The sequence below is a fragment of the Chelon labrosus genome (assembly GCF_963514085.1).
Source record: "Chelon labrosus genome assembly, chromosome: 3".
Classification (NCBI taxonomy): domain Eukaryota; kingdom Metazoa; phylum Chordata; class Actinopteri; order Mugiliformes; family Mugilidae; genus Chelon; species Chelon labrosus.
The window spans coordinates 10,734,424-10,748,610 of NC_140339.1; the positions used below are offsets into that span (position 1 = coordinate 10,734,424).

The 14,187-nt window shown below is 40.1% G+C and overlaps 1 protein-coding gene across 3 annotated transcripts; it reads right to left on the minus strand.

The window, feature by feature from the left end:
• Positions 1-1,313: 1,313 nt before the first annotated feature.
• LOC311485832 (RNA-binding protein, mRNA-processing factor 2a) lies at positions 1,314-12,035 on the minus strand. Of its 3 annotated transcripts, none has more exons than XM_084541482.1 (8): positions 11,463-12,035; positions 9,027-9,104; positions 7,553-7,591; positions 7,252-7,314; positions 6,069-6,219; positions 4,881-5,044; positions 3,380-3,452; positions 1,314-2,449 (listed from the first exon to the last, which is right to left on the minus strand). In XM_084541482.1, exons 1-7 carry the CDS (start codon positions 11,721-11,723, stop codon positions 3,387-3,389), a joined length of 822 nt encoding a protein of 273 aa, XP_084397608.1. In that variant the 5' UTR covers positions 11,724-12,035; the 3' UTR covers positions 1,314-2,449; positions 3,380-3,386. The 3 variants fall into 3 exon arrangements, with proteins under 3 accessions (XP_084397608.1, XP_084397609.1, XP_084397610.1); XM_084541483.1 differs by having other exon boundaries at positions 1,315-2,449; positions 4,896-5,044; positions 11,463-12,033; XM_084541484.1 differs by lacking the exons at positions 1,314-2,449; positions 3,380-3,452 and adding an exon at positions 4,695-4,821 and having other exon boundaries at positions 4,896-5,044; positions 11,463-12,034.
• Between the last annotated feature and the right edge of the window lie 2,152 nt (positions 12,036-14,187).

Consider the following 14,187-nt stretch of genomic DNA (forward strand, 5'->3'; position numbering starts at 1 on the left):
CTGTGTCTGTGGATGCTCCGATTCCCACGAAGCTCTCTCCAGTTGCTTCCTGCCTGCTGGTCATGTAGTAGTTAAACCAATAGAGGGCGATAAAGTCCTGCATTTCATAGACTGATTTGTTTTTCCTCTCAGCCATCTTTCGCCAAGTTGGCATAATGAGGAGACAATATTCTTTGTGCACAAATGCACAAACACAACCAGATATACTCTTGTGCTTCTGTCTACCGTGTACACGTTGCAGAGATATTTTAATGAAATATAAGAAATGCAAAAATAAATCCTCCACACTTCTCAGAAGTATAAGAACACGCAATGATCACGACTGCAAAAATATTGATGCTTACTTCCTGCTGGGCTTAGAGAGGATCATGAAGGAACAAATATTCAATATTTTCAGCAACAGAAGGTCTTGCCATACAGTTCACGTCTGAAGACAAAAACTGCAGAGAAACAAAAAGGCTCCCTTTCCAATCCATAGCATCCACATCTTTGCACCCTCTATTGATTTCATGTCAATTCAAGTATTCTGTGAGAAAGTGATGTTAAATGACCTGTTTTTTTCCCCCATGAAGGGCAAATGGCGGATTCTCAACAAGAGAATATTTGCTTCTTCTGAACCGTTGTTTACTCACTGGTTTCAGGATCATTTTTTCCATCGTCTGGTCATAAAATATCCAGAAATGGTGAAAATGTTTTGTTTTTGTATGACTTTTTAAAACCCAAATATACAAGAATTTTTTGTCTATCCAAGCCTGCGTGTCTAGAAATTTATTTTACTTGGAGCTTGATTTTGATGGTGTGGAGGAAAATAAACATTTCCACCCAGTGTACCACAGTGTAATTTTCAAGCCTTAACCGAGTCAAAATCACTGGAGGGAGAACATCATGCTGATGCCACTCAGACAGTGGTCATTGTTATTGTTATCAGATTGGACAGACACCATCTGGTGTAATGCCAATGCTTTGTATACCATAACTTAATTAGCACAATGTGGCCAAATGTTTATAGTCAAACCACCAGCACTGTCACTTCTACAATCAGACAGCTGGTTATATTGAGAAGAGTCACTTAAGAGTCCCTCGAGGATCCGTCATGGTTGGTTGAGCAGAGCATCTTACCAGCTTATGAGGGCGGAGTGTGGAGGTCAGACCCACACAAGATGCAAAGAGACACTAATGCACCGGTGCATTACAAATGAAAAGTTGCTGTGAATTATTGATGCAGGCATCTGATGTCCACAGAGTTCAGTTCTTGGAGCCGGAATACATCGTCAGAGTATTTAACTTTGATTGGCTGCAGTGATAAATGACAGATGCCCAGAGATATGCATTCACTTCTTTTTATTCATAAGATGGGATTATTATTATATTTTTTTTAGTTTTTTTTTTTTTTTACATCTTATGCACAGCAGATACAAAGACAAACATGTTCTAAACCACAAACTAAATTCCTCCAGTCTAATCCTGCTTCCCATTTCAAAATGCCCACCCCCTCCAAAAAAAGCAACCCTTTACGTTTGTATTCCAGTTTCACATTCTGAAAGATCGTTTTACAGCAATCTCGTTTTAGCAGAATGGCACGCGCCACGTTCTGAATACTTCCTTTTTTTTTTTTTTTGACAGATAATCCGCTCCCCCTTTAAACAAATTGCACTTTTTCTTTAAAACTACTTCAACAGGATTATAGGATCAAAAAATTAACACCAAAAACACAAGAGACGACTAAACATCCAACTTATACAGGTTCATTATTTAGTTGCACAAAAATGCATAAATATACATTACGCATAAAGTACAAAAATATTTGTACTTTCCTTCGCTCAAATAATGACAGACATTGATATGATCATAAGGACTGGGATTGTCAGAACGTAGGGATGCATTCACAAGGTCCATGCGAGATAAGCCATTTACACAACAGCCTATAGCTTTCACAGAGGTAAGACCAAGGTTCTACAGAAAAACAAAACATTTCGCTGTCTAGGTCAAGGTAAAGAGGCAACACAAACACTAAGAAAATTAGGATACACAGAACTCTGCGTTCTAAATTCATGCCAAAAAGACTTTAACATGCAATGACTCTTAACGCTTCTAAACCTCCCAGGAGCAGCGGTAAAACCAGGGAAGGACTAGCTTAACAACAGTAACTTCAATGCGTCAGATTTCCTCAGCAATTATGATCCATGGAGTTGTTTTGCATGAGGTGTTTTGTTTTGTTTTTATTGAAGTGCTAAGATGGTACCGCAATAGTTGCCAAGGATGAGCTCAGATTGTCGACAGCAAGATGGTTTCAACTCAGATGCCCCCCCAGACACAATTGGGAGGAGGTATAAATACTGTTATGTTTATAATAATGCACATCTGTCCATTAAATAAACCTGATTAAATTAATTAATGAAGAGCTTGGCAAACCTCACTTCAGGTGGACAAAGGTGTGGTTTCCAGAGGCCTGAAGAAAACAAGGAAAATGAGATTTAGTCCAAAACACACCTGTATGTTTTTAGTTTTAAAACAAAAAGAACTGATAAGGATAAAACTGGTGTTAATCTAGTTTTTAGTTTTTTTAAAAAAAGTGACAAAGTGTTAGGGATTGTTAAAAAGGCTCTGTGTTTAAAACAAATGAGGTTGGAGACTATTTTCAGTTGTTGATCAATACAAATTTGATGCATTAGTGATGCATTTACAGCAGGCGAGTGTTGAACACAGTGATTATGTTTACAGTCAACACATTGGACTAAAATTATTCAGTGTTTTCTCCAACACTGGAAGTCAGTGGCACAGATCTGCCATACGACCAGACTAAAAACATGATATTCTGTATTTAGTTTCTTTTGACAATAACTCCCATGAAAACGCCAAAAACAGCTTGACCCTCTGTGCATACAGAGCGATAACTCAAAAGAAAAATAAAAAACAGGATGCACACTTTTGTATTAGGTGACATGCTCAACTCCTGCTGCAATAAATATTCACTAATGCACCAAATATTCATTAGTATGAAACTGAAAAGAAAACAAAGAACTAAAACCAGATCAGTATAAATTCAGAATGAAGCAAGTGAAAAAAAAATAAAATTACAGTGTTCAGCTGTTTTTGGAAACAATTTTGTTTAAAGATACACATCTTTCTGGGGCCGAGACCACTGGGGTCAGGATGTTCCAAGTTAAATGGATTTATTGACAACAAAATCATAATAGTGCCAGCCTTGTCCTTTAACGTCAAACTGTTTTTTTGGCTTTTTTTTTTCTCCATTGTGTGGCTGTTAAATATGCAGGTCTGCACGTCATTTTATTTAGCAGTCAGGATTGTTGGTGGGCAAGTCTAAAAATAAAAACAAAGGAAACAAAAATAACACACTGTTTGACCAAAGGTTACTCACTAAATATCTAACAAAACTGCCGGGACTTCCATCCAGGCTGGGAAGTCTCAGAGGGAGTAGGGTACCAGCGCATCTAAAGAAACACAAACATAGTCAGACCAAAACCAGGCTTCAGTGCGTCAATCCTCAGAGTTCTTCCATTAACGAGCTTTGAAACGTACTTTTCAGGTTTAGGAGGACTGTCCCTTTAAGCCCTGGTCACTGAAGCCATGGGAATGTGGGTCATGTAGCTGCTCATTGAGGACAATAGTCCTGAAGTAATTAACAGGCATGGAAATGTGGAGAGGTGAACCTCTCGGTGTGTTAAACATTTCCACACGGTAAGAGCTGGTACGCCTGAACCCTTTCCATACCTGTGACTAAACCCCTCTGGCAGAATGAGGCCTCTCATTTCATCTAAAACACACCCCACAGAAACAACTCAACATATTCATGTGCTTATCAACAGTTGTTTAGGGACTTAACACTTGCTGTGTCACAGACAAACTGACAAGGCTGAGAGTCAGGAGGGGGAGAGCAGTTTGGGATCAGGGCATTTTAGGGATCTTTCATCAGAATGCAATTAAAAGGCTTTTCCCCCCTTTGTGCGGCTACCCAGTCAGCTTATGTTCCAACAGGGACGTGGACAGTAAGTTGGCACCTTCAAGGAAGGCCATCAGGTCTGACAGTTTCTCAGAGCAAATACCTGACATTCCTCAGCCTCTTGTGCCCGACAAAAAATGGCCAGTGCAATAGCTGCCTGCTTTGCAGCGTACCACCCTCCTTTGCTCCTACTCCTGCTTTCAGGAGGAAGTTAGCTGACAATGAACTTAAAATGACCCAAGAGAGAAATATTTTCCATTGCCATTGTTAGAAAAAGCCCTGCCCACTCCCTTGTAGTAAGCTACACTATTGCAGTAGCATATTTAGACTGCAGTTAGCTTCCTATGTAAAGACTCTGCCCACATTTCTCCCATGTCTGGTTAATAATCCAGTTTTCAGCTGAAAAAAAGCTCAACTCAGTTGGTTAACCTGTCTGAGTTGGCATTTTGACTACTCTTTCTTAAGGCTCATATTTTTATTTCCCATTATTACTTCATTAATCCATGCTGTGATGCACAGAGCTCTATTAAAAGCAGATGTCGCACTCATCCACAAAGCTGAACTCATGAGCCAAAAATGGTCAGATTAAAACAGGGAGGAATTTAAGATAAGTGCCTGGTAATGTTTTTGTAATACCTCAAAGGACCACTGGGAAGGTTCCACTAGTATGAACCGCTGCTTTTAACTGTGCAGCAGTGCGTCCTTAAACTTTTTGTAGCAAACTGAGTAAAAATAAACACACCTGCACACTGCAACTTTTACAAGAATCATGCATTTAATACAAGCCAGAGCCAATATGTGGTATACTCGTGTGCAGGCATCAGTTTTGCTCAGTGTGTTGCTCTATAAAAGAAGAGGCCCTGCAAAGTTAGAGCAAAAATATAAGAAAAAGGAAAAGAAAAGAAAGGGAAACACACACCGGTTGGTCCCTCACCTGGGCGTGGAGGGCTGCAGCAGCGGCAGCGGCCGCCGGATAAGTGAAGGCTGCGTGGGGGAGGCCTGGGGTTAGCTCCGTGGTGTACAGAGGATAAGGAGTCCAGGCATCTGGTGATGCTGGGATCAGTGCTGCCCCTGTCAGATCATCTGGGGAAGTACATGGTGGGAGGAAGCAAAAGGCTGACTGACCTACCCTTGAACATACAGGATTGCATCATGTAAGAAAAAAATTTAATCAAAGCATGTTGTAAAAAGATGGTGTATTTTTTTGTGTCATCTTTACGGTTTTACTACTGGCCAATGATTGTTATTTATTTATTTATTTTGAATAGCTTGTACTGCCGCTAAAGGCTTTATTGTAAAAAGTCTAAAAGATGCAGTCAGACCAGATTTGGCCTCCTGTTCATTTCTATGAAGAACTGGCAAAAAAAACATTCACTTCTGGCTGCAAACTGACCTCTTCTCCATCACATAAATGTCAAGGGGTTTTACTTTGATGCACAAATATCATAAAACAAAAAGGCAACTGGACATCGAGTCAAGTTGTAAAGAACTCAAGTCTAGCTGCCTTTGTTTTAGACTTGGATTTACCAGGATCTGAATGGCAGATCTTGATGCAAACTTTAAGGTTCTTCAGTGTAGTTGGAGAGCAGGTGAAACCGACTCTCAGTCAAGAATTATCTTGATGTAAATTACAACAAACAGACAAGAAATGTTGCTGTTTAGATGCAGTAACCGAAAGTTATGCTGTAAAATGCTGTTTTGTTAACTTTAAAGGCAACTAGCTCCCTCTTCCTGCTCTTCACCACATCACTCGAGTAAGTTTGGCCAGGAGGAATCTGGTCTGAATGCAGCTCAACACTTGTCAACGAGCACCTGTCCGAACCTAATGAATCAAGCAGGTGTTTAGGCAAAGAGAGCAGAAACGCAACTGCTGACTTAACCTTGTGAGAGTGGAATTTCCCAGCTGGACAGAAGCAAAGCAGCTGTCTTAAGAATTGAGATGACACATGCATGTGGAGGTGAGTTAGTCCTTAATTGGTTAAATACTGTTTTTCAACCCCTGCCCGCTTGTCTCAGATACAACAATTAGACTTTGAAAAGGGCAACAAGGGTAATTGCCAAGGTGAGAGTGGATGAGAGCCTAGAGTGGTGCAGCCGTACAACTTACATGGGTCCCGTGCAATGAAGTGTGCTCCTAGAGCAGGGTGGATATTTGTGGGGTTCGGTGTGGCCATCAGCTTACTCTTTGCCATCTTCGTGTTGGCTTTAGCAAACTCTAAGCGCAGGGTCTGGGGGCTTTCGGGGTCAAAACGGATACCCTGGGAGAGAGATGGAGGAGGGGAGGAGGAGGAGGGGACATCGTAAGGGAGGTGGGCTGAGTTTGAGGGGCTGTAGCTCAGTAGTCTCACATGGCCCCCTTTCCTAAAGCAGTGGTTTCAATATTCAGGATGCATCCTTCAAGCTTCCCCCGAGCTACCCACTGTAGGTGGGATTTTGAAACATACCCCGCCCTTCTGAACGCTTTCAAAATTTAGTGCCTTCAAAAAGAAAAAAAAAAAAAAAGAGGAAGGCTGAAGGACACACTTCTGAAATATTTCAACACGCTTGCATCTCTTCCTCCTCGTGACAAAATCAAGAGCACAGGTGACTGGAGGAGGAGTTCACCCTTCGCACGAGCCAGGAGGAGAGGGAGACGAGGAAAAGGGCCGATGGCGAGACGTTGAGTGTCACTTCATTTTTTGAGGTGGTTTTAACCCTGCTTGTGTTCTTGTGCCCTAAGCGTTGTGCCCACATGCAGGTGAGTAATATTTTGGTGTATGTGTGTGTTTGTGTGTGTGACTGCTGGTGTGTCTAAGAGGTGATGCTCATAAGGAAGGCTAGGCTATGAGAGAGAAGTGTTAGATACTGCCAACGTGGGCTACTGGGTGACAAAATAAGAGGTTACACTACTGAGATTGTGTCCAAATAATACTACACATGTGGCTATAGAACGAGTATAACAGTAAAGCAGTGACATGAAAAATGAAGAAAGCTACATCAGACTAAGGAGGATGTGTATCAAGGTCAAAGTAAACTACCGTAAGGCTACGGGATTCTGGCCTCTTTCCAAAAATGCCCCTGCCTTTGAATTGTAAAAGACAAAATGGGTTGACTTTAAGGAATTTTTTTTAATGGGAAAGAAGAATTTATTTATTTTTTCCCCCCCCAAGTCCTAATCACTTTCAGGTTTAAGGTTAGAAAAACTCTACATGAACTTATAAATATATATTTTTTTTTTTAAAGTGGGGGAAAAAAAACAGCATAAGTCTCTGTGGGAAGAAATAAATCAATAAAAACAAGTCGATGCTTACATTTAGTGCATTTTTTGCCGCTTCAGCTCCAGACCGACTGTCAAAGGTTACAAACCCGACAGGCTGGAAGAAAAGAGGGAAGAAACACATTGTGACAACATTCACTGAAGCAGCTCCAAGCTGCATTTCTGTCAAACATCACACCGATTATTTTGCAATATAATAATATTCACACCGAGGCCAAATCAAAAGGAACAGGAAAAAAATGTTCCTTCATGCAATGTTGAAGTTGCAAAGACATCAAACTCTGCCTGGCAACTCATTTAGCATAGCACAGAAGCACTTATGGAAGGCACCTCACCTGTTTTGAAGTTAACTTAATCAGTGACCCTTCATAACCCTGCGGAGAAGAAAGATAGCCAATTATCCACCCTGGAGTCACATGCAGGAAGTCAGGCATGAACGCCCCACTATATGAAGAGAAATCTGCTTGTGTGCGCGCCTTCACATCGAGCTCACGGGGACCAACTTACGGAGACCGCTGTGACAGTGTTGCACTTACATTTGTCGTAAAATGTAAAATGAGGCACACAACAAATGCAGCCTTCGTTGAATTATAGATTAAACATCGAGTTATTTTTATCCCTAAAGTCAAACATATGGAAAGGATGACTGTGTGTGGTTTAATGGGTGTTTTTAAATACAGTATGTGTGGTTCTGTTTTGATAGAGCGTAGATTGAGCATGACTCTCTAAGTAAAGCTACCGGTTTAAAAGCTAAAAACAGCACAAGTGTTGGTTAGAGCATGAGTAAATTCCAGAGAAATGAAGGGGAATTTTGCCTGACCAGACTGGTGATAGATGGGATCTCTCCTGATCCTGATTTACAGCTATGGAAAATTAAACAACTTTCACTGGCTGTGATAAATCCTTAGCAACAATCCAAACCAGATTTAGCTTCAGTCATTCAGAGCAGAAAAACTAGAGAGACGATGCACTTAATATTAAAAGATGTCTCTTTAAAAAGTTCTGGTACAGAACAAGAGTTTTCATTTGTGGGCCTGAAGGGGAAAAGGCACTGAATCAGATTAGCCCTGTTTGCACACACTGTGCTGTGTTTGCCTACAGTAGAAATAAAGGGCAATACATAAAAGGGTGTCACAATGACTTAAAACATTTCAGTGGTTTCACAATGTACAAATGTTAGGAGAGGAAATAAAAATTTCCCTACACGGTGGGTGAGCTGGGTCACGGAGAGGATTGGGTTGGCCAATCGCTGGAGCTACTCATTTACACATTCCACAGGACCATCCATGTGCGAGGGATACCACTTTCAATTTGGTTAGTTAGGACAAGGGTGGGAGGATTGTTTATGGAACTGGAGTCCAGTCAAAAAAACAGAGCAATGGATGAACAATGATGTGGCCTCATTTCCATATATGCAAATATCTGGACTTCCATTAGGGGCACTGAAACTTTCTACTCCATGAGCTTCACATGAAATCCTGCAGATCCTTTTACTGCATTATGAAAAGTGGTTTAAAAGGGGAATTACAACCACGTAGCATGACAGGTGCTTCCTCTGTAGTTTAAAATACAGTTTCAGCTCTAAAAGTCTTCTTCTGTGTGCAGATAATCCTTTTGGAAACCCTTTTCCAGCAGCTGGCATGAAACCGGTGTTGACTTTTTAAGAAGGGGTGACAAATCAAGTCTAATTTAAAAAAAAAAAAAAAAAAAAAAAAGAAAGAAAAGGCCAAATGCCTCAGTGGGCTTTATGAGAATTAAAACACGTCATCTTGTTTCCCTACACCTTTCCTTAAAAGATATGTCACTTACCTTAAAAGGTCTGAAGAGGAGGTAAAGTTCCCGTGGCTTGATATCGACTGGCAGGCCACTGACAAACAGTGTTCGTACCTGAAGATAAAAAGAGAAAAGGGATTTGGTCCGTCTGTTCTTTTTCCCTCTAGAAAGAGAAGCTTTGCGAGTTAAAGACATAGAAATTGGTGTAATGCACTAATGATGTTTAGCTGTGGAAAAAAAAATAAAAGAAAGGAAATGAGCAGGAATTCAAGATTGTCAATGTTTAAGGATTGAAAAAGAACCATAAAGAAAAAACAACCATGAAGAGGGACTCGTGAATTTAACCTTCAAAGGTCAACTGGTCCCCATTTTATTATTTTTTTTTTCTTTACAACCGATCAAAAGGCCAAAAGCTGACACACACACACAGAACAATGATCTCTGTACTACTAATAATAAATGTTACTGGAGATTTGACCCTTTAAGATGCTGGTTCTCCACCTTGAAATCCACAATTTATCTGATCAGACAAAGACCAATTATTCTTATTCAGACAATAAAAACCTTAAATTATCCAGTAGCAAATAAGAGATTAGAAAATGAAATGTTAATTTTGAAGAACATGTTTTCCCTGCTTTCTTCTTTTTATCATGTTGTGCCCCACCAGCTTATCAAGCAAATGTTTCCCAGGACGTTGACCCTCACTTCAGAAACCACTGCTTAAAAACCTTGTCAAGACCTAAAAAGGGTTCAGTTTGATTTAATGGACTTTAAAAAATATAATTTGGCTCATAAACAAATGAGAAAAACCACATGATTAAAAACATCTCCATCCTGTCTTTTCTCAACAAGCCCAACGGTGAACATAAGATGTTCTTCATTTTAACAGGAGCTCCTGCGTCTACATCAAGGACCCTCCTTGATCAGACACTGAGAACTGGTGCTGTCCAGTGCGGCCGGGGAAATAAACAGTGCGGTGCGAGGCCCATTAGTTCCCAGCCGGTGGGGAGGCCCTCAGTACAATGGGCCTGCCAGAGGAACAGCAATGGACAACAGTGCACAGCGTGACACCATTTCCTTCCTCTGACCCGTGGCCCCAACCCTGCCGGCCCTCCGGCATTTTTCAGGTGCCGCACAGCAGCAACTCTCAGCCCTTTACAAGTCATCATATACTGCAACTGAAAGCCGGCCCAGCTGGACGCAAACTCAGCGGAGACGTTTTAATTTATCCTCCAGCTTCTCCTTGACTGAGTGTATATACATAAACATCAAGTCTGTGCTCTCTCTCTCCTGCTCTCAATAACATTTAATGTTAAAATGAACTGTGATGAACAGACGTGAACTGGGAATTCTTTTAAATTCCTTTATGGTTTCTTTGCTTGATCTTTGCTCTTAATGACAAGAGAAAAATAAATTCCAAAGAAAATTAGGCTACAAAAAAAAAAAAAAAAAAAATGAAGTGACCACACATGGCTTTGTCGTAAGACAAAGAGAACAAAGGAGGACCAACAAAAGGCCCAGTGCTCCCCTCAGTGTCTCTCCATAAGGAGTCATTAAAGAAGAAATATAGCTGGCCACACAGAAAGAAGAGTGTCCGCTGTGAAAGAGTCAAATCAAGTTAATTTAAATCATTATTGTGAATCTGATATTTTTTTATATCCACACCTCTAAACTAGAAATAAGGAATTTCAAGTAACAATTGTGACATTTATTTTATTTTAGGTTTCAGTTTCATGATGGCTTTCTTAAATCTGAAGCAAGATTCAAAAACCTGCAGTAACATGTTATTTTATCTGCACCTGAATGCAAACACATCACGCCACTGTGGATGCTTATAATAAAAGATTAAATGGTCATATATTAAAACAAACAAAAAAAAATCGTTGGATGCCGTTTTACTCCAATAAAAGTATGTTTTAAAAATGTAAAATATAATTTTTTGGCTTTAACATGCCCATTTCTCAGCCAGCATTTGAAGCCAATATAAAGCATCAGTGTTTTTAGTAGTGGGGGGGCCTTAAACTGCAGAATTTTCAATAAAATAGAAATGAACGAACAAAATTGACATTTTAACTTCTTCACATTTGATTTTGTATGATTTTAATTTGTAAAACGAGACATCCCAAATGTTAAATAAGACAAACAGATGTTAAAATGTGTTTTTTTGAAAGATGTTCTCAAAGAGGTTGTGCGTAATGCGTTAACTTTTAGAAACTCCAGGAGGTGCAAGAATACACACGTTCCTCCTCTAATTTTGCGTACTCCTCGCTTATCTTTTAAACCGCTCCAAGGCTGCGGTGTAAAGAGAGGAAGGGGGGAAAAAAAAAAAAAAAAAAAAAAACCCAGCTACATACACACAGAACATACAAATGTTTGGATGTGTGGCCGGAAGCCTGGTTTTCACTGAACACGAAAACCACCGGGTCAAAGTCCGGTGGCGCAGCAGAGAAATAAAACTTTGGCCAAACTCACCTCCTCTTCGATGGAAACGTTGTTATTCGGCTCTGCGTCAGCTTTGAGACTCATGTTGACGGTCGCTTCGGCTGCTGCTGCTGCGCAAAATATCAAGTTTTTCCTGGTCGAGTGATATTTCCCCAAAGTGCGACTGAAGCTGCCGTGAAAGTCCTGGTGGCGTTTGAACTTGAGGAGAGAAGGTGCGCCGAGGTGAAGTCGTGCAGACGAGGACGGCGAGGTATCCGAGGATCGTTTAGAAGTACTGCGAGAGAGAATCATTCATAAAAAGGGAGTAAAGGGGAAAGAAAAAGAAGTAACAGACGCGCGCTAAACTAAAGGTGAGAAGGTGGATTTGTGCTCCGTGTGTGAAGGTGAGAGATGGGGGGAAAGAAGTGCGCGTAAAAACAGAAAGCCTCTGCGCTCACATCAATGCCCTCAGCTGCGGGACTGTGCGGAGGAAGAACAAGTAAACTTTTTTCTCATTGGAGCGCGTCTCTCTCTCTCTCCTCCTGTCCGCCAGTGACCCCCACCCTTTCTCTCATCCACCACCTCCTCCTACTCCTGCTTTTCAATTAGGTCATCAATTATGTTGGAGTCTGCTGTGAGCCGTAATCAAGCCGCAGATCCGCCTCAGCTGTTGCAGGAAGACCCGGCCCCTCCGCCGCTACATCACCGTTTCTATGGGAGCCGGGGAGCCAATGGTAACTGACCACAAAACCCTCAACTTTATATAATAATCAAACTATTATCGAGTGTTGTTTTCATTGTTATTTCACGGCGACTTAATACGGCAGTTGTTTCTTCTCCACTTTCTCTTGAATCACCTAAAAAGAGGAAGATTTTTCTAGTATTTGTCTAGTATTTTCTAGTGGATATTTAAGCAGCAATTTTAACAATAAAATTGCGTTTAATATTATTTATACACAAAATTCCACGTTTACAATATATTTAACTGTTTTATATTATTCTCATGATGAAATAACAGCCTGAGGTATGTACTTTAAATATTACACTGCTTTATTTCACAACATTTCAGAGGAAATGGTTGTACTTTTACTACTTACTTTACTTTATTTAGATTTTAATAATACTGTAAACGAGTATATAAAGGGAAGTAAATGATCTACAATATTAAACTTGTACAGCCATGCTGATGCAGAAATAATCCAATTTTAACACATATATATAAATGTAACAATTAAAAACACATTTTGGAGCTTTTAATCTTTTAAAGCATTGGCTTTTACTAGACCTAATCACATCCTTGATCTGAATACTTCTTCCAGGATTAATGACAAGATTAACTAGTTAAAGACACATAACTAATATGCACTAAGGCTGAATTATTCTAGCATATCTTTGTAAAATAACAAAATTAAATGGTTGTTCTGTCTCTAGCTAGTGTTATAGCTGGCAATCAGAACACATTGTTTGGTATCACAAGATTTTGTCATAATTCACGTTGCAGCGGCTCATTGCAGACTCAAGGCACGGCTCTGTGCAGTCTAATTTTAGTACAAAAACAAAATAACTAAAAGAAAAAAAAAAAAAAAAAAAAGAGGCCAGCATTTATTTATTTGATGCAATTTCAGTCAGTGAATTAAGAAATAAATAGAACAAGAAGAAGATATGAAGAAATTATCCAATCAAAAGCAGATGATTTCTGAACAGCCATCTCCTAAATCCTGTAGGTTACAACAACAAAGCCCCAAACCCTTCAAAGGACGGGGTCCACCAACACAGAGAGGAAATAAGACATGAATTATGTCCCCAGAGTCGGCTAATAAAATCTGGTTGCCCCTACGAATAATAATAATAACTAATAATAATAATGTTTTAATTCTGTGGATCCAGGCTGAGGTAAGAGGGGCGTGGGTGGGGAAACTGGGCCCATAATGTGCATTGAGGCCCGGCCCTGGACGTGAGCCCAGCATGCAGCGTGTTTCCTCACAACAAGGCAGCTCTCAGAGGCCAGACGGTTTCCTGACTTTGTATAGGAACACAATCAGGCCTGCAAGGCGAGGTGGAGAGGGGGAGAGGGGGAGGTCGCGGTGGACGGACGCAGTCCCACTGTATACTTCTTCAGCGATTTGATCTAAAAATAGTGAAGATGTATACATGTCCAGAGACAAAGAGTCAAGGAGGTGTGTCTAAGCATAAGCATTAGGCTCTGAACCATGACAAATAATGTGTTATCGTCTCAGCTCACTAATATTAGAGTAGCTACTCAGATTATCAGCAGCTAAACAGGACATGAATCATCTTTGAAAACAATATACCACAGATTCACTTGTTCCAGCTCCTTCCCAAATAAACATATTTCTTTGTTTCCTTTTTTATAGAATATCTTTATATAGAGAAATTAAATAATGAATTGACCAGTGGAGGAGATAATCAGCAGGATAATAAAAAAGAATCTGTAGTCTGTGAAGAAATGACACATCTTGATTTTACCAATATTATTGAATAAATCCAAAATCCAAAAAAAGAAAAAGAAAAAGGATTTGAATATCTGACATTCGGCTAAAGAAGAACAATCTCTGCTTTGCTGAATTAAATATACTAACTTGTTCCATGGGCTTGAAATAAAAGGGAAGCTGCTGCTGCTGCTGCTGGTTTGCCTTAAACACTGATGAGAGGGGTGATAATTACGGCTGGTATTGTATGCATGTATGTTTCTTAATTTTTCATTTTTTTGCATTTTATATTTAGCCTTTTTGGAGCATTTCTCCGTTGAAGGGTA

Excerpts from the sequence above, each read along its gene's own strand:
- LOC311485832 (XM_084541482.1), bottom strand. The coding sequence starts at position 11,723 with ATGATTCTCTCTCGCAGTACTTCTAAACGATCCTCGGATACCTCGCCG. Across the intron at positions 6,220-7,251 it reads CGGCAAAAAATGCACTAAAT|GGTATCCGTTTTGACCCCGA; the intron begins GTAAGCATCGAC and ends TCTCTCTCCCAG. Across the intron at positions 5,045-6,068 it reads CTTCATTGCACGGGACCCAT|ATGATCTGACAGGGGCAGCA; the intron begins GTAAGTTGTACG and ends GTACTTCCCCAG.